This window comes from Plodia interpunctella, chromosome 18 (genome assembly GCF_027563975.2).
Source record: "Plodia interpunctella isolate USDA-ARS_2022_Savannah chromosome 18, ilPloInte3.2, whole genome shotgun sequence".
NCBI classification, from domain to species: domain Eukaryota; kingdom Metazoa; phylum Arthropoda; class Insecta; order Lepidoptera; family Pyralidae; genus Plodia; species Plodia interpunctella.
The window spans coordinates 2,800,770-2,826,163 of NC_071311.1; the positions used below are offsets into that span (position 1 = coordinate 2,800,770).

Below are 25,394 nucleotides of genomic sequence, written 5' to 3' on the forward strand. Positions count from 1 at the left end.
TAGAGAGAAAAACAGGTGTGCATTTTCTCATTTCGGCGCAGCGATTTTTTTCTGTTTTTCAAAATTGTGCGATCACTCGTAGTATTTTCATATATCTAATTATATGTGCCATGGGCACAAATAAAGAGCTACTCGTGTATATTTAGTCTACATGCGTACCTGTAAGGGTTTAAAAAAAACGATTTTGCAAAACGTTACTCCAGCAAAACTCAGTATCTCCATAACCTGAACACGCACAAATTATATTTTCGCGGCGCATACTTCCACACATATAAGCTACCTGACCATGAACAATATTTCTCTCTCCGATTATTAGTTTAAAATTTTCTTGCTAGAACAACGTTACTCCAGCAGAAATCGTATTTTCCATTTAAAAAAAAACTACGACAGGCACAAATGTTTTATGCCGGACACATACATAGCTGATTAGGCACTAATTATAGGTTCTATTCATATTTCTGTAGGAGATACTTTCTAGCTGGAGTAACGCACACGAAAAACAGTGATAGATTGTTTATAGATTAATAAATAATACAAGCCCACATTTGCAAACTATATTTCTTAATATAATAACTAATCACTTAACAAAAGTATTTGTAACAAATAAATTATCCTATCTTTGATTTCAGTCTCAGATTTGTGAGTTAAACTCTCTGATAGCAAATGTATCACTTTGTTATCTTCAATGAACTCCAAAATTGGTTTATCACCTCGCTGTTCCTTTGTTATGTTGTCTTTAATAACTTGCAGTATCAGTTTGTCTTCCTCTCTAAGCCATTCAGTAGTTTCCGATTTGATCGTCTCTTCATCTGTGTCTATGGCCATAGATGTCTCCGACTCACTGTCTAGTTCTTCTTGTTTAATTGTCTGTGGATTTTCTTCTGCTATACTTTCTGTATCCGCTTCCTGTAAGGATATAATACAATGTTTAGTAGCTATCTACATTAGAGAAGAAACTTAAAAAAGAACATACAATCAAAACATACAATGTCAAGAACATGAAGAAAATAATGAGGAGGCTGTCTACTGTTGGTTAGCACAAAAACAAACAAAATAAAACTGAAACTGATGAGGAAGGAATCATTTCCAGTGGGGGGCGGAGAGCACCCTTAATCCATGTAGTGCTTATTACTACTGTCAGTATAACTTGTAAATCTTTTGTATATAAGAAGGAAAGTTATACAAAAACAATGAGTCTTCATATGAATGAAGAATCATTATATCCTTGTGTAAGAAAAGTTCACATACAAAATACGCAACGTATATTCGTTCGCTATCGGCGAACTTAGATGCCGTGTGGAGTAGGCAAAATATGTTTAACATACCGATTTTATATCACTGATGAAAATCTGTATATTATCGCCCTCTATTATATATCCGTCTTCGTCGGGGTCTCCGAGCTCATCAGGTTCCTCTTTGATTTCGCATTCCGCGTCCACATCGCTTGGACTATCTTCATCTTCACCACTGAAATGTTTCAAATGTACTTAAATCGGATACACAGCACGTGTTTTGCCTACACAATCAACAAAAACATGCCAACATTTAAAAAAACACATATTTGGTTTTCTGTGAAATACAGGGACACAAAGTATACTACTACGACAGTAGTATCATCCGCAATTTTGTTTTGCTGAGCAAGTCCTATCGAATGAGCGCAAACATGTTTCAACTAATTGTTTTTGTTGAATGATTTCAAAAAACGTTTGATCCGATTTATTATTATTTTAGGTTGTGGTATGTTTTGTTTGGTTTACCTTAGATGATTCTCTATATTTATTTCGTAGCATCAAAATAACAAACTAAACAGTAGAAGAATTAATCGGAGCTGATAAATAAATTTTTCAATTTTTTTTTTTATTTTGGTAAAATCATAAAATAAAATTCTTTTCATTCAAGTGCTTCAAATAAAATTGGATCCGCCCATGTACTTTAAAAATAACTTTGGTGAGTGGCAGCCAAATTTCATTAAAAATGACGCCAATTTTACCCGAACCCCTTTACGACATAATTTACCTGCAGGATTGATCCGCTTCGTAATCCACGTGCATTTGCGAATTCTCTCCGATAAGAGTCATATCAGCTTGGTCATGTAACTGAGACCTTTCGCCACAGAGAGTGACATCAGCCACATTTTGTGACGAGTTTCCACTCTCATCCCGCTTTTCTTGTGACGAGTCTCCACTTTTTGTGTGTTTAGAAGCATCAGCAACTTTATTATAAGTCTTTTCTTGAGGTCTTTTTTCTTTCTCTTGAGACACGTAACTTGGAGCCGCATCGGATGTAATAGATTTGCTATAAGTATGATCATTCCCTTCATCTTTGCACGGAGCCTTGACTGCAACATCGTTTTGAGTCGACTCACCACAATTGTCATCTGATTTTCGCTGTGGCGAATCGACGCACTTAAAATTAATACTTGGAATAGGCGTGGAGTCACTGCAAAATGTGATGTCCATATCTTCTTGAGCCGTGTTGTCGGTATCGATACGTAAATCTGGTGAGTTCCTGTGAAAATAAATGTATGTATGTTGGTAGGTATATAAAGTATTGTTCATGTAGAATGGCCATAAAGTTCATTGCCCCCACTTACCAATGACAGAGATTGACAACATTCGGCTGCCATTTTGTTTGACAGCTGCACAATATATTTATTTGAAATTTGTTTTCTTTGTTAATATTTGTGTTTAAAATGGAACCACAACCCGGTCCCTCTAATGTGGAAAAGCCAAGACTACAGTGGTTAAAACGTAAAGAGTAACAAACCAACACAGTTAGGAAGATAAAATTAATATCGTGTACTTTTAAATAAATGTTGACGATTTCTACTGTGAACTTGTATGAACCTGTACCAAGTTACCGTGTTTACACAATTTTGCGATACATTTCATATATTCCGAAACTGTCGTTTTTGAAATTGGGAAAACATAGTAAGCAGGTGTAATATACGTATGTAGGTATATATGTATGTAGGTATATAGTGGTTTTCATAATTATGACAAATTTACTGGAATCAAAGACAAACACATGCTTAAAATTACGAAATCTTACATCTACTTTATCATTCGGTAGACACCGGTCGACTGATTGTTGATTGATCGTTGTCTACCAAAAGTAGATATAAGATTTATTTTAAATTGTAAAAGATTGATAATAAAGGCTACCGGCTTTCAGACATAGATCAGTAAAAGTAAATATACCTGTCGACATTCTCTGTTCCAATGTCTACATTTACTTGCGATGTATCTTTCGACACTTGTATTATTCCCTTTTCGCATTCCGGCTTCTTGGCACGCGGCCCTTCTTCTGCAGTGTTAGTTTCGGCCCTAAAACAAACATATTATATAATATATTTTATGACTTTCTTAACCATTGTACTATCATACCTCTGTTTAGAAATTGTATAGTAATCACAAATTAATCTCAACTAATACACTATTCCACTGATACGATAAATGCGAAAGTCTGTCTGTTCCGCTTTCACATTTGGTGTGCATATAGTTAAAGACCCAGTTCAAACATAGGCTATTTTTTTTTAAATCAACCATAAATAGTAATTTAACCATTATAGTATAATGAGGGGTGAAAGTTTTTATGACAATCATGTCTCCTCCGCTTTCGCAGAGAAAATCACGTGGGCGAAGCCGCAGGCAAAAACTAGTTGGAAAATCTTAAAAAACTAGTTAATTAATTCAAAAATTACCTGCAAGCATGATCTTTCTCCGATTCTATTGAAGTTTTCGTAGAGACGTCATTATGTACAGAAACTTCTACGTTTTGTTTATCTTTCTGTGTATTCGTAGCGCGTCTTCTACGCCCAACGACGTTGTTTTCAACACTGAAACGACCAATACTATAACTATAAGCACTCGTAAGAAACTTATGGATCAATACCGACTATTGGTCATGAGAAACATACGGATTAAAGCAAACTTCGGCAATAGTGAGAATAATGCGGACCTAAACAAACTATTGGCATTTATGAGAAATATGTAAAACAAAATCCATATTAGACACGTCACTATTATGTCTGTCACTCTTTCACAGTTAAACCGCTGAACCGATTTTGATCAAATTTGGTATACATACAGGGGCTTTTTTCAAATTATTACCCCAAAGACCAGAAATTGGGGTGGAAAGTCTGTTAGTGTGAACTGACCCGATACATTTTGCCGCGGGCGGAACTATACTACAACAGAATAATTTAAATAGCTATTTACAAATGGCTTACCTAGTCACCTCTTCCATAACTAACGTATGAGGGAATAGTCTAAAGACCCTCTGCGCCAAATGAGGGTACTTGTAGAACGCAGGTAGCAATGATGTACAGATCTGGCATGCTGTCGGCTCTCCCGCGCTCGACGTCAGTACTCTGTGCAATTTCTGTAGTACAGCGCGACGGCACTCGCTTAGAACTATCTCTTCCTGAAAATTGATTACTTTTAAAAGCTAATCTTTAGTTTAAACCTGTATCTATGTAACCTTTTATTCTACTTCTTTTCGTGATTCGTAGTTTTATTTTCATATAAAAAAAAAACAATGAAATTTACGATTCTACGCATCTTAACTCTATGTTATAGTCAAGCAACACGAGACAGTACAGTAGCGTTATGTAGCGGAATCGAACATCGAGTTAACGTTTTATAGAAACGACATTACAATTAAAAAAAAGGATTTTTTTTGTATTTATTATGTTTAAACAATAGTCGTAGAGCAAAAGATGTATCTATGTACCTTATGCGCCTTTGGAAGGTTATGAGTTAAATAGCAGTAACCCGTAATAAGTGCATTTTTGATTTTTCACTTTTTCGCTAGATGGCATTAATTTGTATGTCACGTCGAATGCAAAGGCATGTGAAAAGGCTAACTGGAACAAAAGTTGCAATATCTAATTTACTAGTATTCTCATTCTTTTCTACTACTGCGCAAGAAAACAGGCATGCGGCCCTGATGGCAAGTGGTCACCCCAATAATAATAATTAAAAAATATATATTTACCTCGACCATCTTCACAAGGTCAGCAACGCACACCAGAGCGAAGTAATCCTTAAACCTCCCCACCCTGGCCGCTTGCTCCTTAGTGAGAAACGGAAGGAAGTCCCTGAATAGCGCTGTGTGGTGCCCTGTCAACACTTCGTTTAAAGACTTCGCAAGTTTCAACGGATCGTCACTGTTGGCGTTGAAAGTAGAGAATATCGAGTGCACTTTAGATTTTAGCTGTATATTCGGGCCTAGTCTTGCCATTAATTTCATTTTGTAGCCTGTTACGTACGCTGAAAATGAAAAAGCGTAAACTAGAATAGTGAATAGTGGTAGAATTGGTATATTTTTATTTTATTTTTTGCCCATATATAGCATTCACAATGATATTTAAATGCTTTGTGAGCCAATGGATATTACAAGATACTATTAGATAGTGCTTTTAGCATTAAGTCCATCTATTGTACTTTTTAAATTCAATATATAGGGACAAATCATGCAGGCTGAGTTAGCCCCAAAGTTAGTTCGAGATTTGTGCATATTATTACAAACAAACTCTGAAAAAGATAATATTCTATTTTCACCTGATCGGGCATCGAACCCGGGACCTCCCGTGTAGCATTCCAAGGTCCTGGTGATGATGACCATTCAGAGGTCGACGACTTTCAACAAAAGCAATTAAATATACTTACACAAATCTTCGACATCTGTAGTTCTAGAATCTTCTATCTGATATTTTTTCTCTTCAATCAACTTATTCTGCCTTTTCCTAGCGTAAGAAAACAATATCTTCGCCTGATCCTTAGCCTGTTCCAATTTCATTTCCAAATGGTCCATCGCTATCCTGTACGGGTCTTTGAATGAGTTCACTAATTGTATAAGCTTTTTGGTTATTCTTGGAAGATTCACGTCTTTACAAAAGCAAGACTTTTTCGTTTTTTCCTTGAAATACTCTGTTATCTTTGTCTGACGTTTACACACTTTCCTTAATAATATACAACATTCACAATGATTAGGTTTATTACTAAGTTCTTCATAAATTTCAAGTGGATTACTGATATCCATTTCAGTATCATTTTGTGTTGTACTTTCACATGTAGTAGAACTAATAGGTGCATTCTTGCAACTAACTGTTGTAGTTGAAAATCGAGAATTAGAATCGATTACGTCATTGAAATTCGTAATCGCATTGCAATTTTCGGTGAGATCAATCACAGTATTTGTTTCAATAGGTTTATTTGTTGTTGTGAATGTTGTAGTTAAAGATTTTCCTGCTGCATTTACTTGTATGATAAGAGGGACTACTTGTGCTACCTGACCTGTGCCTTCTATATTATATACAGCAGGCACCGCAGTTAATTGAGTTACATTAGTAGCGACCCCCACAGCCGTTTGCATAGTAGTTACATTGTTAGCGACTGCTTGAGACGTTTGAACAGGGGTTGGTTGGTTACTAGTGCTTGTGTCTGGTGTTTTTTTCTTCCGATTGGTGGTTATAACTTTGGTGAAGTCTAAAGGTAAAGGAGCCTTCATGATTGGAGCGCCCGGGTCTAAGTTAACTTGTAAAGGAATGCCGATGGGAGGTGCGCCGGCGTGATTTTTGTGTCGATTCAAATATTTCTGGAAATAATTTAAAAAGTAAAAAGTACGGTTAACAGCATACTGCCTTACCCAAATTCACCCATATTACGGCGGCATAAAGATGCATCAGCTAAAAAAAATGTCTAATAAAGTTTTACTTAGTTATCTCACCCTGAACCTGGGCTCATGCTTGGCGAGGTAACGCAGCCAGATCTTGGGCATCTCCTCCACGGGCTGGTCGCACAGCGTCATCTCGGAGTTGTACGGCAAGATGCGGTGCTCCACTGGCTTCACCTCGTGATTGGCGAAAAATCTCTAAAAAATATTTTGTTTTGTGTTGTATTGAGATAGGGACAAAATGTTCAACGGTGTCGAAATATCATGCATTGAAAGCATGAGATCTTGAGTTTGTTTAATTTTGTTTAAAAATAGTGATAATACTGTAATTATTTTCGTAAATAATGCCAAGACTCGCAATGTCGAAAAGTTATCAAATAAAGTTAAAAAATCAAGTTTTTTCTGAACCATGTCTTCATCAAACTGTTATTCAAATATTGCAACACTTGTTAAACAAATATTTCCGAGGAAATGCTTCTTTCCTCGGAAATATTTGTTCATTCAATATTTCATATCAAACATAATTCATAGAATTATGTTTGAAAATAGTACTTCAATAGAAAATATATTTTAGGAAAATCATACTGTACATCATAGAGGTTCATGCAGGGTAATTTGATGTGCTGTTGACTGCACAAGAGAAGACAGGAGGTTAACGCTGGAAGTCAAAAAATAAAGTCTTTGTAACATGCATCCCATTCGGTAAACTTACATTGACTGGATTTTCCATGCCCTGCTGCTTCCTGATGTTGGCAACGTGCGAAAGTAGCATCCTGCAATTAATGTATTACTTATTCTGAATATTCATGAGATAGGGTTGTCAACTACATACTGTTACAACTGGTCCAAGATCAGGGTTATCAATAAGATTACGATCCGAATCATTTAGCACGGCGGTTCTGAACTTAGACACAGTGGCGCCGCAGTAACACAACACACGGTAACACTGCGGTTTATCAAATTAAATATACACCTTTATATTAACCTTAAAAACTTAACCTAAAACCAAAATCTCCTGTCAACGAACGGTAGACGTTGGCGACTAAACCGTCAAATAACTGTATGAATATCATTAAACTGACAGCGGAGGATCTGTCTGGGCATCGAATTCGACGCTCAACGGCTGAGCTTCCTCAGCCGTTGAGCGTCGAAGTCGAAGCCCAGACACCCAGCCCAGCAGACAGACAGCCCAGAACCGGGTAACACCCAGACGGTAGAGCGTTATACCTGACAGTGAGGAAGGGCAGCATATGCTGTGAGATGAGGTCGAGGGTGGCGTTGAGCCACCAGCGGTGCCGAGAATGCTGGCTGCGGGGGGGCGGGTACAGTTTGGGGTTGTCCACCACATACTGCCAGAATTGCTCCAAGCCCAGAGTTATTAGTCTGAAAGGTAATACAACACAGTTTTTTTTGTCTATTCCGTCCCACTGTTGGGCAAAGATCTATGTAAAGACCTCTGTCCAAAGTATCTCCAAGCTCCGATGCCAAATCCAACTATTTCTTGATTACTTACAATAGGTTTAAACGCGCGCGTATCTTTTATCCATCAGACGTTTCGCATCATGTCACAAGACGGCTACGACTAAGAATAGGGACACTGTCATTGGTTTTTTGTGACGGTACTTGTCGGAGAAACAACATGGCGTAAGAATATTCTGCCGTGCAGTCGTCGGAGCAATTGCCCGTTGAATCAGTCAGAGACACGACACTGAGATAAAGGTACGTGCACGTTTAATACCTATTTTAAGTAAACAATCATATAGCGCCAATCCGTTTAAAAATAATTACGTTTTTTTTTTTCAAATTTCATACATAACAACGACATTCCTGTTCTATCTTTCTATGAGACATACAACAACACAGCTAAAGACAACTTGATTTTAGCCACAAACACCTTCGTATCCAACTTGAATCAACTTGATTCTGACAGCTTTTTGATTTCGATTTCATATGAGAAGCATGAAAACTCACTCGTCCTCGGATATGAGATAGGCGTGCCTCCGCTGGCGGTTGTGGTAAGGCTTCGGCGGCAAGAGATATGGATATAGGAACACGCTACTCTCTGCTATGGCTTTCTTGTACATCGGGTGGAAATCTCCCATGTAGTAGTTATTTTTAGCTAGGTAGTGAGACCTGAAAGGATTAGAAAAAAAATTTCAAAAATATTTACTTTCGACTTTTTGATTTGTCAAAAATGTTGAAGGGACTACATATATTATATTAATAGGACTTAGCACGAACTTAATATATGTAGCTTACAGTTTAAAGCGCGAAAGTTTAAAAGCACTAATGTTAATCTTGTATGTAACAACCCTAATTTTTAAGTCCTTTCTTAGGAAATCACGTATTAAATGCATAGCCCGGAACTCTCATATGATGAAAATCAATCACTTTGATACCTTGAAGTCAAAATAAAATATTAATTCATAATAATTATTGTAAGCTACTTACCACTTCGCACAATCGTCTTGTATAAATCTGAAATAAAAGAAAACATTTTATATATGTCGCAGCAAGAGAGAAAAAGCCGTAATGCAGTTATATCCCCAAGGGATTTAATTATATGCCGGAATATAGTTATAAGAAAACAATTTATTACTATCTTACTAGGCATATAATTATAAAACGGTTCAAGTTTAGTGATATGATTATATTACTAGATTTGGTTTCACTATATTCCTTGTAAGATAGTAATGAATCTAGGGATATAACTATATTACGGCTTTTTCTATTTTACTGCGACATATACACAGAAATATTGCCAATGTTCGACATGTGGTCTCATTAACTATATCGGATCCAAATTCCATGTAAATCCGACCAGCGATTTAGCCGTGAACGCGTGATAGACAAGACTTTCGTATTTACGATATATGGAAGTCTATACTATTATTGTAAAGAGGTAAGTGTTTGTGAACTACGGAACCGATTTCAAAAATTCGGCACACGGTTAGAATATAACATAGAATAACACATAGGGTACTTTTTATCCCGAATTTCCGCAGCTAGTATGGAAGTATACCTAGTATCATAATAGTATGGAAGTGATGATTTGTATAATTCTGCACGATTCTTACTGTATATACTCTCTGTTTTCGGGCGTGTTCTCAGAGACCTTCGCCTGCCAATTGTTGACGAGCTGCATCGCGGGCCGCAGATTACACACGTCCGCCACCGAATTGGGTGTTTTGTCCGCTATCTTCACTAGACTTTCCTATTATAAAACATTTTTTATATATTTTTATATTAAACTTTATAATATAAAAAAAATATATAATATGTAAATGTACAAAAGGTGGATTTAACGCTAAAGGCATTCAATCATTGTTTATAGGGTAATCATTTATGTAAGATTACTTTCAATTTTAATGTTTCTTTGTTACGGTTTGCGGCGTCACAGCTCCCTATCTCCAACATAACCGGGAATACTCAAGAATAAGCAAGATAAAAAAAATCGTTCCGATTTATCATATATTTTCATTAGTATAGATAAATATAAATATTATTAGTATACAATACATAAAGATAAACTAAAAACTAAAAAAAAAAATATAAACCGCCTCAGAAGTCGCTTGCATCATCTCGTGTGCTAGAAAAGGGCTGACAATATATATCCAAACGGGTGAACGAACATTTTCCAAACATATCTAAGAACAATGTCGTAAATTATCTTTCAAATAAAAAAAAAGATCATAACGGTCCAGCCATTTGGCTCCTACGATGCCACGGACAGACATACAGCTGTTACACAGACACGTAATACTTATAACTTCACACCTTCTGTCGTCGGGGTTAATAAATATCATATTTAATTTGAAATTTGCAAACGAAGATTTTATCTAATCTATTTATATATATATATGTAAACCTCTTGGGTTACTGAGTGACTGACTGACTGACAGACAACGCACAGCCGAAACTTCTAGGCGCAGAAAGCTGAAATTTGATGTGTAGGTTCCTAGGTCAGTGTAGGAGAGCACTAAGAAGAGATTTCCTGAAATTCCCACGGGGAACGGATTTTTACACACATATGAAGTTGTGGGCTAAAGCTAGTTTAATATATAATTTCAATAAAAAAAAACTTTATGAGAGAGACATATTGTCTTTTATATTTCTGTCTTTTTTTAAATAATAAATGGGTATAGTATGCATAGAAAACCTACCAGGAAACTCTTGTAAGTGGGTCCAAATCCGTAGTTGAGGGGGTGCACATACAGCTGCATGAAGTTGGACGCGGCCAGCTGGACGTGTTGGCGGAGCTGTTGCTGGAGGATGATGATTTGTTCTGGAAGGATCTGCAACAAGAGATTTTATTATTTACTCGCGACCTGGGGCGCGATTCTCACGCAATCGAAGTTAAATTCGATCATCGATTATCTCAATTTATTTTCAATGGTTTTAACCAAATTCAAATTGGAAGAAAATCGATCGATTGATGCGTTGTATTTAACTCTTTCGGTTGTGTTTTTTGATAATCCAAAAACTGTGTTGAACATACTAAGAAAATTGGAGGAAATAAGTGAAATGAACTTAAGATTGCGTGAGAATTGAGCAAGTGGCCCGGCTTCGCAATGTGGCTTTTCTAAAGTGTTAATTAACACTGGTGTCAGATACGGGGGCATATATGTATGTAAAAAATTTGGTGATTAAATTGTTTAAATAACAGTGAAAACTGCATCAAAATCCGTTGTGTGGTTTAAAAGAAGAAAGCTTAAAAACAGACAGACAGTGGAACCCCTTCGCTATAATACTTCCTCTTCCTACTAAAATTCCATATCTAATGTAACATGATTTGTTCCAATATTTTTTTTTTATTTTTCGCTAAAAAATAAAATAAATTGACATAAATGTGAGGTGGCGCTTAGTGTGCTTCATATTCATGTTTGTTCGACCGCCTTTCTTTAGCAAAAGACGAAACAGTCGCCTGCCTTGACAAAGTAGTCAGGGTTGTCACAAAATATCAAAGACTTGATACTGTATCTGTATTAATTTTACCATAAGTTACAACCTTAGATTGAGTTTCCATCGCGATATATGAACCGTCGAGACCTTGACACAGCATCTTCTTTTACACTTAAATCTTCAAAATTATACTTGTTTGCCTAATATTCAACCCTGTTACACAAGCCATAATCTAAGTGTGAACACGTGTGTATAGCTTTACTGTGCACAAAAAATGGCGGTCTCTAGGTGGACGTGTTTTTGATACTGAGATTTTTCGTTCATGATTCTATTCTCGATTCGTTTTTCATGTAAAATACGGTTGTGATCTTCGGCAAGTAAAGTTTTGTTTACCTTATCCAATGTTCTTCATTATTACCATTTTCTTATGCGACACTAACGGCCCGTTCCGTAACACCATAATAAATTATACACCTCAACCTTCGTCTTGAATCATTCTATCTATTAAAAAACCCCGCAACAAAATCCGTTGCGTAGATTTCGACACCCAAGCATACATAGGGAGCGATTTTGTTTTATACTATGTTATCATTCTATACATAAACAAACATCCTATATTACATTAAACTCACGCACATATATATATTATATCTCAAATAAATTACACAATGTAGAAACAGACTCACACATCGTTCGGAGTTCATGTGGACCTCGACCCTGGTGACCTTGGACCTGGGCCGGGTCAGCATCCGCTTGTTCTGCAGCTGGATCTTCTGCAGCGGCAGCGGCGCGGACGGCACGGGGACCGAGTGAGCTTCACGACCCACCACTATATTCACCACGTTCATAGCTTGCCTGGACAATATGTAGCCATTTGTATCTCCTCCGATACAAGGACAGTTAAACAGACGAGTTTGTAATATAATGAAATACTAGCCGTGCCTCAGGGCTTCGCTCCCGTGACAATTTTGGGATAAAAATTACTCTATGTGTTATTCCAGGTCATATTCTACTCAAGTGTGTACCAAATTTTGTAACAATCCGTCCAGTAGATTTTGCGCATTTTTACACATACATACATCCTCACAAACTTTCGCATTTAGGAAATTAATAGGATGTGTGAATAAAGGTATTACTATTATTTAAAAATATATAATAGTAAGACAATAAAACTCACCCATCCACAACTTTAACCATATTGGCTATCGAAGGCACTTCCGGCACAGGTGGATCGATGGTGTCCTGTATCAGCTGGTCCACTTTCCTCGCGATATCTTTATTCCCAGCTGGTTGGATGGCTCGCTCGCGTCTACACTCTGCTGTGGGCTCGTTCACAGCTATTTCTAAATGCTGTGGCTCCTCATCATCGTCCGGTGGCTCGATCTTACCTATAAGTTTCAAAAATATATACATCAATACATGTGACAAATGTGCTTACAACATGGTACAAATGTGCATCTAGTATTTATTTAATTGACGGAGTTCGTGCAGTGAAAATAAAAATTGAAAATAATCAAACTTTCAATAAAGGCTATTATTATGGTAGTATTTATTTTCCTAATACTAGGATTCTCTAGTGTGATATGGGTCATGTATTTTACAAGTGCCTGCAACGAATTATTTATTTATATTTATTATTTATTTATTATTACAAAAATTCCCAAAACACAGAGAATTACTGTCGCTACGTAGTAACATAGTCAAATTTTTTTAAAAGGAAAATATTTAATACTATTTCAAACAGAATATAGGCTCCTCAGCGATGCTCACCACACAACATACACTAGGTTTACTCCTAGTTCCTCGAATCGGTGACAGACAGTCATAACAAAACTACAAGGACCTTATCTACTTCTGAACCCTCAAAATCGAACTGTATGTGTGATTTCATTGATATACCTATTGAAAATCCAGTGCTGTCTCGCCTCTCGAAGGTGATCCGATCAGATATTCTTCTGCCCGAAATGTTTGTGGTTTCTTCGTCTGACAACTGTTCTTGCTTGCCTTCCCAGTGGGTCGTCTGTAAAAAAATAAAATGAAACAAAATAGGGTTTTGATCATTAAGTACTGAGAGACAGGAGAGGCTAGGCTTACCCCTCCGCTAAAACAAAAGCGAAACGCACGCGTCATCAAGCTTTTACGGGTAATAAAACTACATGAACTCTGATTCTAGCTAGATCAGGTCGACCGCGGGAGTGAATAAGTAGCAGCTGTATTATAAATGATTTATTAAAATCCTTTTAAAAAAATAGTTTACGTCAAAAACATGTTTACAAAATAATATTTTTTATTTTGTAAGGGAGTTTTTAAGATTCTACAACTGAAATTTGAAAATATACTTTGATCTCTTTTGACCCGTGATGTAGATCAAATTTATATTGCCATAGTAACAACTAGCCAAGTTCTCTCTCACATTTGAGCGTTTCCCGGCTACTTTCTTAGCCCTTGAGTGTTCGACCCAATATTTCTTCTCCACTTTGCACTGCCTACTTACCGGTTGAGTTTGAGCGACCACATCGTTCATGGTTCCAGTGAGACAGTCGTCTTCAGGCATTATATTGAATAATTCTGTTACTAGGTCGTTCAGCTCCTTTTTGGAGATCTTGATGATGCTGCTCTCTAGTGCTTCTTCGTCTTCTTCGTCTGATAACAAAAATCAAAACTTCAAAAATTTGCTACTTGACTGTGTAGAAAAAAAACAAAATTCATATAGGTATATAACCAAATACAACAATTTATTGGACTACTTTCTTTGCACCGATGGTCACCTGGATCAAAGATCCTTTGTTATATTTTGTATAACTTGTAAATACATAAAACTTACTTATAACGAGAAATACAGGTCCCTCACGAGTGATAGTATAAATAGTGACGCATTTTTTAATAATGTTATATTTGTAATTAATAGAATGAAAACATACTAGCGTCAGGATCAGCAGCGACGTTATACTCCGGGTCAGCGTCGTCATCGTCCTCGTGGCGTGACGTCAGCGCGGGGTCCAGGCATTCCGCCAAGAACTGACTCCAGAGATCGTCGACCTGCAGGGCAGGTAATATACTTTGTATGGTGGCTATCATCCAAGCTTCACTGTCTCTGATAGTGACCACTTTGTAAGCAAAAATCTATATAGACACACTTTCTTTCATACTATTGTTTGCTATTCAACTATATCTATAACTATGTATAACTCACTAATAGGTCAATTTACGATTTCGATGTTGAATTAGATCGCGAAAATGTTTTGAATTATTTTTTAGAATAAAAATTATACAGAGCGGTGTCAACCCGCATCAAAATCCGTTGTATAGTTTTAAAGATCTAAGCATACGAGTACATAGGGACAGACAGCGGGAAGCGACTTTGTTTTATACTATGTAGTGATAAATTTATAGACTTTGATTTATCTATGATCACGTTACCTGCACGGGTATGTCGTCCGGGGGTATGAACGAACTCTCTATATGCTCTATGGGCGTCTCCGACAAGCAGAGTTTGGACCGAGTCCGGAGGGCTATGGTCGCTTCCTCTTCTTTCTCCAAGTTGAGTTTCCGTCGGGCTGGAGTTAGTTCCTGGTAAAAGAGAAATAAATGAGTGAAATTTATAATTTATTCCATTCAATATTCGTTAATTCAGATAACCAAAATCTGTTGTTATATATACTTACTTAATGTTAATATATTTTAAGTAAAGAGAAAGTAATTTTTATGAAGTGGCCCATTATAACTCAGCCCATATCCATAGCAAAGACCTTCTAAAACTGTTGGATTTGTAAGATTTTTTTACATTTTTTAAATTTAATTTTAGAAACTCCAGAACTAGGTACCTGGTCTAGGCAGTACAGCCTTATGATTGTGAAAACAAAAACAATATAATATAATAATGAAATCCCAGAATATGTATTTAGTTTCATAATGTAAAGCATCTTACTTGTGGTACTTTAAACGGTCCATCCTTGACGAGCCGGGGGCTGAGGCGGGCGGGAGTGGGGGTGGCGGGGGTGCGCGGTTGCGAATCTACGTCGCTGCACGACTCCAGGGTCACGTCGTCGTCACTCTGTAAATACAGATTTTACTAATTACATAGAGAAGTAGGTCGGTCGATTTTGTTAAAGATAAGTGTATTGGATGACGAGCCATTCGCTAATACTACCGTAGTAGTGTTGGCGAATGGCTCGTCATCTTCCTCGACTTTGCGCCTTTTATAATTCGTAGAATAGTGTGTATAACATGCGAGGATAAACTTAAGGAGACATAACAGACAGAACACGCAAATACTCTGGAACCTCGGGCTGTCTTCACTGGGATGTACATGCCTTTTTTGGTTTTAGAACATGCAAGAATAAAACCAAGAACACGCGAGGACGCAATTTAGAACACGCAAGTATAAGGACAAGTGTACCGGTGCGGTGGTGTTGGCGGGGTGGTACTCGTCATCGTCCTCGTCCTCGGGCAGCTCCTGCGCGATGAGCGCCGTCACCTCGGGCCGCGTCTTCACTGGGATGTGCTTGATGGGGGTCAATTCCAGTCTCTCCAGATCCCAGGGGGTCTTGCATGATGATGCCTTCTTCAATTCCCTGAAGAAAATATTGAACAGGAAGTATAAGATCCTCCCAAATTTAGAGTCGATATGCTAAACAAAAGAATACTCACTTGACTTTCGATCTGGTAAGTTTGGGAATATGAGTCCCTTCTTCAGATTCCCTCGCCTGTTCTTCCTCCTCTTGTAACTTGACTAGAGCCAATACATGGTCATTCGTTACCACTTTCTGAAACACATTTATACTAATATGTATAATGTGAAAGTCTGTCTGTTGTGCTTTCACAACTAAACCACTGGACCGATCAATGTCAATTCCATCCCATCAAATCAAGTATTATAAATACAAAAATTACTTTCGTTTGTTATCAGGCTTTACCTATACAACAATTTTCTTTTTTTTCATACACATACTTAGACGTAGTGAATAGAACATAGACCTTTTATTCTGGAAAAAGAACTATTCCCTTGGACTGTTCATGCTGCTGGCAATAGTCAGTCCTAATTAAATTGTGTATGTACCTTTAAAATCTTCTTGACAGCAGCATCATCCAAGTTATTTTTCACTGCTGCTGCAATAACACTTTTTTCTATCTCTAGAGTATTTTCTGGAAGAACATCGTCTATATCTGAACTGCTGTTGCTTTTTGCACTGTAAAAGTGTTCATGTTATATATAGATGATACAAAACAGTTAAATAAATAGAAATAAATACATAGCTACATATCACAAAGATTGAGTTAGCCCCAAACTAAGTTTAAAATTGTGTTACGGGATTATTATCCCGTAACACAATTTTTATTATGTTATTACTCAACATAATAATACTACTATATTCTGTAACATATATATATATATATATATATATCAAAAATGTCTAACCGTTTTCTTTTCTTTTTGCATGTGCTTGGTCTGCTTTTAGGTGACTTTCCAGTATCATTTTGTGTAATTTTTGGAGAAGCTTCTTTCTCTTGTAGCTTAGAAACTGTTAAGTTCTTCTGAAATACATACATAAGTATTAGATTCCAGGCAAATATTAGCAAGCACTCAACAAGACAAAATGTTATTTATGTTGTCTGTGTAGCTGATATAGCAATCTCGTGTCTGCTAAAGTGGTGAAAAAAACTATAAACTAATTAGTAATAATAAGTATTTGGTACCTGTTCATCATGATCCACATCTGAGCTACTATCACTGAACGCACTGTAAAGTTATTAATATAAATCAATGTATGGCACATATGCGAAATTAAAAGTGAGCAGGATAACATAAAGAACATAAAGAAGACATTTTTGTTTACTACCAGGTTTTATGGAAATAAATACGCATGCAAAACTGATTAGATTAGATAAACGAGCTGACCGTTTACGTTTCATTGCGCGTGTTTTTGGTCGGAATTCTGCGGAACTGCTGTCATTTAGTTCAATTCTTTATCTTTCATTTGAAATCAATCTTCAATCTTAACAAATAAGTAATTTACCTATTATTTTTAAAGAAAAAAACATTTTTATTTTGCTTGTGAAACCTACAAAACAAATCAACCGTTTGACAGATTTTGATTTGATATCTCAATTCAACTCAATGATTCACTGACATTAGATAAAAAAACCGTGCGCGAGGCCTTTCTAAATCTATGGGTAATACCATAGACTAAATCTATGGTATTACCCAAGTAAGGCCCTGCAGGCACTACAGGGTGACGCCAAAGATTTAAAATAGTTTCCGAACGAAAATTAAAACGTCATTGCTATCGCTTAAAATGTTATTCTGTCATAGCTTGGTTGGTCTGGTTGAGTCGCTGTTATTTTTGTTTAATTATTTCAATTTAATTTTGCACTCAAAATGGCTCGCAATTGCAATGAAAATGATGATGAAAGTATAGATCCGACGTCGATAACATCTCATGTGAAAAGTACTATCAAAAACGTAAGTAGGTAGATGATATTTACTTGCTTGTGGGACCTTCAATATTTTATCATCATCATCTCAGCTCTTTTCTGTCACTGCATAGGCTTCTCTTCTTACTAATAAAAAGATGATGTAAATAGCTGGCTTGGCTTTTACTTTTAGGACATCATAAAAGAGCTGATACAGGGGTCATTTCAAGATAATAAAACCAAGCTTGGCAATGACGCGTTGTCTTTGGTCGTCGAAGTAGCAAAGTGCTTGGTTACTGAGACCTGTCTGCGAGCCTCCAACCAAGCCCTGCGGGAGACCTGTGACAAGGTTGAGTTGGAACATGTTGAGAAGTGCCTTCCTCAACTGGTAAGATTTTTATTTCAAAATTATTAATTAACACTTCATCTGACGACCTTCGTGGTGACCCTTAGGTTACCACGCCTGTCTGATATCTGAAGGTCCTGGGTTCGATTCCCAGCGTAGGCAAATATATGTAAGTATATTTTAAAAAATATTTTGTCTGTGGTCTAGGTTTGCTGTACATGTTTGTGTCCATCTGATCTGTGATACATCCTTATTGCTTAATGTGGGCCATTGAGTGTTGCCAATTCGTTTATCTAGAATATTTGTTTAAATAGAAAATTATAAATGGTACTTATATTAAATAATTTTCTTTTTAATACATAGCAGTTTCTAAGGCCAAGAGTGTGATGAAATCTGTAAAAATATTACTATCATAATATTTTCTCATTGCAGATGCTGGACTTTCCATAAAAGGGGAAATGACTAAAACATGATCACACCTCTTTTCTTGAAATCAGAAAAACATGTGCCCCACAAGAGATGTGGATGTGATGTAAAGATACCAGTCACATTTGTGGACCAAGTGTTTTCTTGCATTTTCACCGTATTTTCTTATAGTGTGTACAACACAATTTTTATATGTGCATTATAGGATTCTTAACAATAATAATTGAGTCTGCTGTAAGTGTATGAGAACATCTTTATCACAACTTACAGTAAAGTGTAAGAGTGTCTCAAATTAATGAACACTAATGAACACAACCAATGCCATATAAAAAATAATTCATTTATGCTATAAAAAATGTGATTTGCATAACTTATATGGCTAGATTTTGTGTGAAAGCTTTGTAAGTCTTATGAAAGCCCCATCCTTTGTAGGTTGTAGTACCTAGCAGTTATACCACAGATCACTAGTTACTTTGATTATACACAGAAATAACTCTACATTCTTTAGCACCATTTGGAAATTGCTCACATTCTATGCTTGAAAGAAATAAATTTATATTGAAATGTTGAAGTACAAATTTTTGAATGTAGAAATTAGATTGTGATATTGATAATTTAAAGTATGCGCAATAGCGAGAATTCTAGACTTTGTAATTTTAGAAAAAACTGCTAGTCTAAATATATGAAATGGAAATTGAAATATTTTATTTCGAATTAGTAGTTGTACAGAAATGTGAAAAGCAATAAATATAAATAACTTCAGAGTAAAATTGCATTTTTGTACTATTTTGAAAGAAAAGAAAATGATCTGCTTGTCCTGTTTAGGCCTCATGTTTCTTGGGAAAGAAAAAAAGCAAAACAATATTATGAAATTTTTTATTGCCAAACTAGATATACAAAGTTTGGCATCTACCAACTAATATGCATGCATTCATCATGAGAAGGCCGCACACCCTAGAATAAAAAACATTTCTGAGGACCTGATTGTCTGCAAGGGATTAACATTAGTTTGCACCTTGTAACATAATGGGACTATTATTTTTGTTTTAACATGAAAAGTTAAAAGTAATGAATTTTGCTTATACAGTTGTAGGCATTGGTCTACTCACACAAATGGTTGTACCAAACAAAAACTAAACAGGTTAGGTGAGATGGATATACAACATTTATCTTATTACAAATAACTACATCAGAGATAAATATGACAATAAACATGACTGCTTGGTAATATAATTTCTCCTCAGTACATGTACGAAAATACTTAATATTTTGCTGACTGGCGCGAAACCATGGCAGCAAACTATTATTGTCTACTTTTACACTTTTTACAAACCATGGAATGAGTAGGTACTGACGAAGTACTTATTAAAATCCATGTTACAAACACAGTCAATTGAACCATAGGCACAGATTTTAATTTGTATAAATTTCGTAGGCGGATGTGAACACAATGCCAAAAGTAATAGGATTTCTATTTAAGAATATATTTTTTAATCAGCATTTAATATCCAACTATATTTTGTAGGACAGCATTTTTCATTTGGATTTTAGGAATGCCACTATGATTTTGCTGTCATTTCATCTTTTTATATTGAGATCACTTTGACAAATAGTGGCTAAATAACAAAATTTCACAATATTTGAATGTGCTAAAATCCAGTAATACTTTACACATTACAGTATTTTTTTTGTACATACATAGTTATATGTTTTGGCAGTGTGCTGATTATTACAATCCTCTAGTCAGATTCCAACAAGGTTGTCATCAAGCTAAAAATCCTTTTTACAGATGTACACTTTTAAAAATCCTTTGGTATAACATCAAAGGTTTGTTAACAGCTTAGTGTAGGGTAAAACTTAATAATTAATTCCTTATATAATAGTGGATCTATATCCCATGATCCAATGTAGAGATTTATTTCGCTTGGCCATTCCAAAATCAAGGCTTATAAAAACATCTGCTATCATCATGCATATCCAATATCTATTTTTTAGCATAGAAGACAAGTACTTACCATCAGGCAACCCACATGTTGCCTGATGGTAAGCAAATGCCGCATTCTATGGAAACCAGAGGGGCTAACATAAAACACATAGCACATCATTTTCCCACAATATGTATTATATTAATTATTATTATATATTTTTTTCCCATATAGTGAGAAAAAAAGACAGTATGTGGATGTTACTAATGCGCTATTATTTGCATTTGTAAGTTTCATGGTAGTCATTCAGCAAACTAATAACAATCAGTGTCTTATTTTAAAAAGCAATAGGTTCTTATATCAATGTTAATAAGAGGTTTATGCATATATGGCAGATTGCATACTTTATATGCTTGTTTCACAAATCAAGTACTTGATTTGTGAAAATCAAGTACAGGCTACTGACTATCCAATATCAATTCACTTAGCACCAGAAATTTACACCTTTCTTTATCAAATCTTATACATCAGCAGCCCGTGGAGTAGTCACAAATCATTTGAGAGGTTTGGTAACATCGGTACAGTTTTCAGAGCGATGGACCAACATGAATGGCGACGAAGAAGACTGCCTTGACTCCTGCCTACTGGAGGAACATATTCCCAAGAATATGTTACTTATTTGGATGAATACTACATTTAAGCATTTGATTAAACATATCCATTGGCTTGGGGTTTTTTAAAGGCAAAAGAGTATCTTCGAGTCTGAATATCTCTTTCTAGCATGGTTTCTAGATAGCACGTTTTGAACACCAAATCTGTACACGGTAACTCGTCATGACAAATAAATGGATATACTCTCATAATCGTTGCATTAGGACCCAATAAAAGTTCCGTTCCGTATATCAGCAAGAAATTCACTGGTGAACGTAGGCCGATTCCCTGTGATTTGCGGTTTCGTTTAAATATCTCGTAAAGTTGCCGCACTTCTTCACACTTCACACCGAGAAAGCACCGTCCAATCACATTAGAACAAGTCCATCTCATCATTGCACATGACTTCGAGGTAGTCGTCGTCTTCGGAGTCCTGCAGCTGGCGGCCCTTGGTGTGGGACAGGGCCGAGGCGGGACGCGGGTCCGTGTGCGTGTCCGTGTCGCTGGAGCACTCGCGCGCGTCCGTGGCGGGCGACGGCGGCGGGTTGGAGCCGTGCTCCGACTGCACGGTCGCCTCGCCGCGGGATAATAGCGAGGGTAGTTCAGAATCTGACAATGCGAAACGTTTATTGTTTTTCACGATATACACAAGAATGTTTCAATTCAATGTCTTTGTCATTTCGATCAGTACAAATCTAAGTGCAATGTAAACTTTGTTGGTCTAATTTGATAGATGTATTTGAGACTCTCTTGTACGTGTACTCGTGTATGAGGTCAAGACCCGCATAGAGTTGCAGCGTCATAAGAACTAAGGAGTATTATTTTTCTTACACCAGAAGCAAATGGTCTTATGAAATATATTAGTACGAGAAAACTAACAATAGCCGACAGGCAGTCAGTCAAGATGGTAGACGCCAGGCAGTCAGTTGTAAAATTACAGCCAAATCTTCAAAATTGTAAAGGTTTTAACAGCCCCAACCTGAGAACATGCGGAGGTGAGAGATTTGAAATAAGCAAACAAACAACCTGTGAGGCTTTGTTTGAGCTGTTCCATGACCTTCTGGCGGCTCTTGGCGCGGGCCTTCTTGACGCGGCGCGTGGTCTCGCGCCGGTCCTCGTTGAAGATCTGGCTCACCGCCTCCTGCGACACGTCCACGTCCCGCTTCAGCAGGAAGAAGTACACCCCGCCCGGTGTTCGCCGCCGCGACCCGTTCTACACGGCAAATGGGGCATTTTAGAAAGAAGAAAATGCTTTATTCAGCAAAAAAAAAACCATAAACTTACAATTTTACATTAGTTATACATGTACAAACTAGGGGTCTATGCCGAAAAGCATCCCATCTCAGCTTTGTGCTGTGACTGAAAGCCACAGCGCTGATAAGTCATAAAAAATTGAATATACACAAAAGTAACTTCAAATGGGAAGAAGAAAAAGGCTTAGTGATATTCAAACATTGATAAAGAATAAAGACGAATTATCACAGTTTTTATTCTATGCTTGTTCCCTCAAATTGAATGCATTATGTTCAAAGGATAAAAATTTGAGAGAACAGAGAAGATAAGTGTATATAAATTAATAAATAAACATAATATATTCAAACAGCGTACCACAATAAGCATGCCTCCATCTGCTTCCAACCTTTGAGTTTCTTTGTATATTTCCATAGCTTTGTGTGCACCAATCACTTGGACGATTCTCCCTGAAAACAAAATAAACATCTAGCTATTAACTGCTTCTATATTAATGCTCTCTCTTTCTCTCATCTTAGCGATTTTACAGGCGTCTGTGATTCCGCTCAGCTCAAGCCAGGCTCAGCGTGAAAAATATTTATTCATAAAGGTTTAGAATTTTGAATATTCGGCTATGATTTTACGACCGACCACCTGCCTGAGGTAAACCTTTGGGATTGCTATTGTTGTCTATTTGGTGTCATAACTTTTTATCCTTTAGTCGTTTCATATGACTATATATGGATATAAAGTGTGTGATTCTAGGGCGACCAGACCCTGGCTGCAATGAGCATAATAAACATAATAATAATAACACAGGCATGAATAAACTTGTTAGTATTTGTAAATTTTGGGGTTTCCACCAGATAGTTCACCACAGTGTTTTTAGTTTGTATAGTAACTTAAATTTTAATATTAACTTACCTAGTAAATCCTTCTTCTCTTCCTCTAACTTTTCAGCAATATCATTTGCAATACTTTCTGCTGCATCATCGGCACTGACACTCAAATCTGGTAAGTACCTCGGCTTTTGTTTCTCCTCCAAATGCCTGTGACTGTTGGTTCGTTTACCAAGCCTTAACTTCACATTAGATCGATCTTCATTTGTCCTTTTATTAGATGTTCGCTCCTGATCATTACTATTATTGGAAAATACTTTCTTAGATATATAGTCATCATCTAACCTATACTTAATAGTATAATCATAAGATTCCACGCCATATCTGCTTTTCTTTGACACATCACAGCTGACCATGTCCTCTGTTAATAGGTCTTCCTGGAATATTATTAGAAATTAGCTAGATTATAAAGCTTTGCCTGAAATTTATAATCTCTTGCATGTATCAAGTCAAGTCCTATAGCAGTATTGTTCAAAGACCTGGTTGGTTAATTGTTTTGTATCACCCAATTATTATAATACAGAAGTTTTGTGACCTAAGTGTCCCTTACTAGGTAAAATGGTACCATGATGGGAGGACCAATTAGTTGTCAAGTACCTGCACTAAGCAGGAAAAAATAATAAAGTGTCCTCTAAAAGCCTCTTTCTCAAAATACATTTTAAAACAATACTTATGCACCCACTACAAGTGCACTGTGATTGGTGTACAAGAAGTATTTTAGGCTTGATACTTTTTTAAATATTAATATCTAGACATAAATCTAAATTCAACACAAATTATTACATGTTATACCTGTAATGCTGTACACCAAACATTGTACTTGTTTTTCTTTTCTGGCTGTGGTTGAGGGTGCGGCCGGCGCGGGCGCACTTTCAGCCGCTTGGGACGCCGCCGGGGCTCGTCGTCAGACTCGGAGCCAGAAGACTCCTCCTCGTCGTCACTCTGCTCATCTTGAATTTGCATATTTACTAACGACGGAGGATTGAATGACTCCGGTCTCTCCAGCGGTATATATGTACCCTCTTCGACATCAGAATCGTCCAGCTGCAAAAGAAAGAAGGCCATGTCAATTTTATAAACGCCTAACTATTACGACGCAGAAATAAGATAAACATGAAAAATACATGTATTTCCTATGTTATCTGATAAGTAGCAAGCACGTGAATTATAATATCTAAATATATACGCTTATAATTAAGGAAATAATTGAAATTATCAACAAAATTTTCAATAAAAAGCTTTTATCAAAAGATTGATTTAACCTCCCCATCTTCTCGTTCATTGCAGATTTCAAGATCCAGTTCTCCTTCTGTTGTAGACATCATCCTCTAGTGAAGAGATTTCGAAGATAATATAAAAGATCATTAATTTAACTGATAGAAAATAAAAGTGTTCCGCCTAGATAGATTTTCGTGGGTTTTCGTCGCTCGCTTTGTTAGGAGCTGTCAATGTCAGTCATTACTGACATTGAAAGTTAACCATAAACAAACCATTTTTTTTTCGACTATATCCTTTAAAATCTTGCAAACGCCTTGTAATTTGGCTAGCAAATTTATATTTGCAAGAGATAGAACTGTCTAGTGCCATCTCTTTCGTAATAAAGACGTGATCCACGGGCGAATAAAGGCTCATTTGTACGACCTTGCTTTCCGAGCATTTTATTTATATTACAATTGATTTGCACTTACTAATTGGCACCCAAAAACATTTAAATTCCAAAACCTGCTAAGTTGAAAAGATCATTTGAGCAGCAGATTTTATAGGACCAATAAGTAAAAGTCCCGAAGACGTAGCGATACTGTCGCTTCTAACAACAATATGGCCTATCTGTTAATGCTAGTTTCTCATATTGCCATGGGCATTCTTTCGTAGTATTGTCCCTACGTTGCAAACTGTAGAAGAAAGGGATGCACAATACAATTA

General features: G+C 36.5%; 3 protein-coding genes across 5 annotated transcripts; 1 reads left to right on the plus strand and 2 right to left on the minus strand.

Annotated features, from left to right (window-relative positions):
* Positions 1-540: 540 nt before the first annotated feature.
* Positions 541-17,687, minus strand: LOC128677880 (uncharacterized). Of its 3 annotated transcripts, XM_053759047.2 has the most exons (29): positions 17,480-17,687; positions 17,278-17,320; positions 17,000-17,115; positions 16,640-16,769; positions 16,231-16,346; positions 15,980-16,154; positions 15,509-15,634; positions 15,001-15,150; positions 14,502-14,619; positions 14,075-14,223; positions 13,480-13,600; positions 12,758-12,968; positions 12,267-12,435; positions 10,842-10,973; positions 9,756-9,892; positions 9,130-9,156; positions 8,650-8,811; positions 7,906-8,061; positions 7,391-7,451; positions 6,733-6,876; positions 5,673-6,600; positions 4,999-5,273; positions 4,232-4,425; positions 3,704-3,838; positions 3,201-3,326; positions 2,181-2,508; positions 2,017-2,147; positions 1,326-1,467; positions 541-906 (listed from the first exon to the last, which is right to left on the minus strand). In XM_053759047.2, exons 1-29 carry the CDS (start codon positions 17,491-17,493, stop codon positions 574-576), a joined length of 5,049 nt encoding a protein of 1,682 aa, XP_053615022.1. In that variant the 5' UTR covers positions 17,494-17,687; the 3' UTR covers positions 541-573. The 3 variants fall into 3 exon arrangements, with proteins under 3 accessions (XP_053615022.1, XP_053615020.1, XP_053615021.1); XM_053759045.2 differs by having other exon boundaries at positions 2,017-2,508; XM_053759046.2 differs by having other exon boundaries at positions 2,017-2,508; positions 17,000-17,112; positions 17,480-17,667.
* Positions 17,688-17,863: 176 nt separating this feature from the next.
* LOC128677882 (centromere protein X-like) lies at positions 17,864-19,536 on the plus strand. Its single transcript, XM_053759049.2, has 3 exons — positions 17,864-18,043; positions 18,188-18,382; positions 18,773-19,536. The coding sequence occupies exons 1-3, from the start codon at positions 17,960-17,962 to the stop codon at positions 18,788-18,790; spliced, it is 297 nt and encodes a 98-aa protein (XP_053615024.1). The 5' UTR covers positions 17,864-17,959; the 3' UTR covers positions 18,791-19,536.
* Positions 19,537-19,623: 87 nt separating this feature from the next.
* Positions 19,624-24,918, minus strand: Phax (Phosphorylated adaptor for RNA export). The gene is made up of 6 exons (XM_053759048.1): positions 24,734-24,918; positions 24,264-24,515; positions 23,497-23,848; positions 22,951-23,042; positions 22,369-22,555; positions 19,624-21,951 (listed from the first exon to the last, which is right to left on the minus strand). The coding sequence occupies exons 1-6, from the start codon at positions 24,794-24,796 to the stop codon at positions 21,716-21,718; spliced, it is 1,182 nt and encodes a 393-aa protein (XP_053615023.1). The 5' UTR covers positions 24,797-24,918; the 3' UTR covers positions 19,624-21,715.
* Between the last annotated feature and the right edge of the window lie 476 nt (positions 24,919-25,394).

What these genes read in the sequence shown, in the direction of transcription:
- LOC128677880 (XM_053759045.2), bottom strand. An exon ending in CGCTGCTGATCCTGACGCTA is followed by an intron (nt 14,224 to 14,501) that starts GTATGTTTTCAT and finishes TTTTGTTATCAG; the next exon opens with ACGAAGAAGACGAAGAAGCA. An exon ending in CAGCACTGGATTTTCAATAG is followed by an intron (nt 12,969 to 13,479) that starts GTATATCAATGA and finishes TGAAACTTATAG; the next exon opens with GTAAGATCGAGCCACCGGAC.
- Phax (XM_053759048.1), bottom strand. Translation starts at nt 24,796, where the DNA reads ATGATGTCTACAACAGAAGGAGAACTGGATCTTGAAATCTGCAATGAA. An exon ending in ATGAACGAGAAGATGGGGAG is followed by an intron (nt 24,516 to 24,733) that starts GTTAAATCAATC and finishes TTTCTTTTGCAG; the next exon opens with CTGGACGATTCTGATGTCGA. An exon ending in TTTGGTGTACAGCATTACAG is followed by an intron (nt 23,849 to 24,263) that starts GTATAACATGTA and finishes ATAATATTCCAG; the next exon opens with GAAGACCTATTAACAGAGGA.
- LOC128677882 (XM_053759049.2), top strand. Translation starts at nt 17,960, where the DNA reads ATGGCTCGCAATTGCAATGAAAATGATGATGAAAGTATAGATCCGACG. An exon ending in TGAAAAGTACTATCAAAAAC is followed by an intron (nt 18,044 to 18,187) that starts GTAAGTAGGTAG and finishes TTTTACTTTTAG; the next exon opens with GACATCATAAAAGAGCTGAT.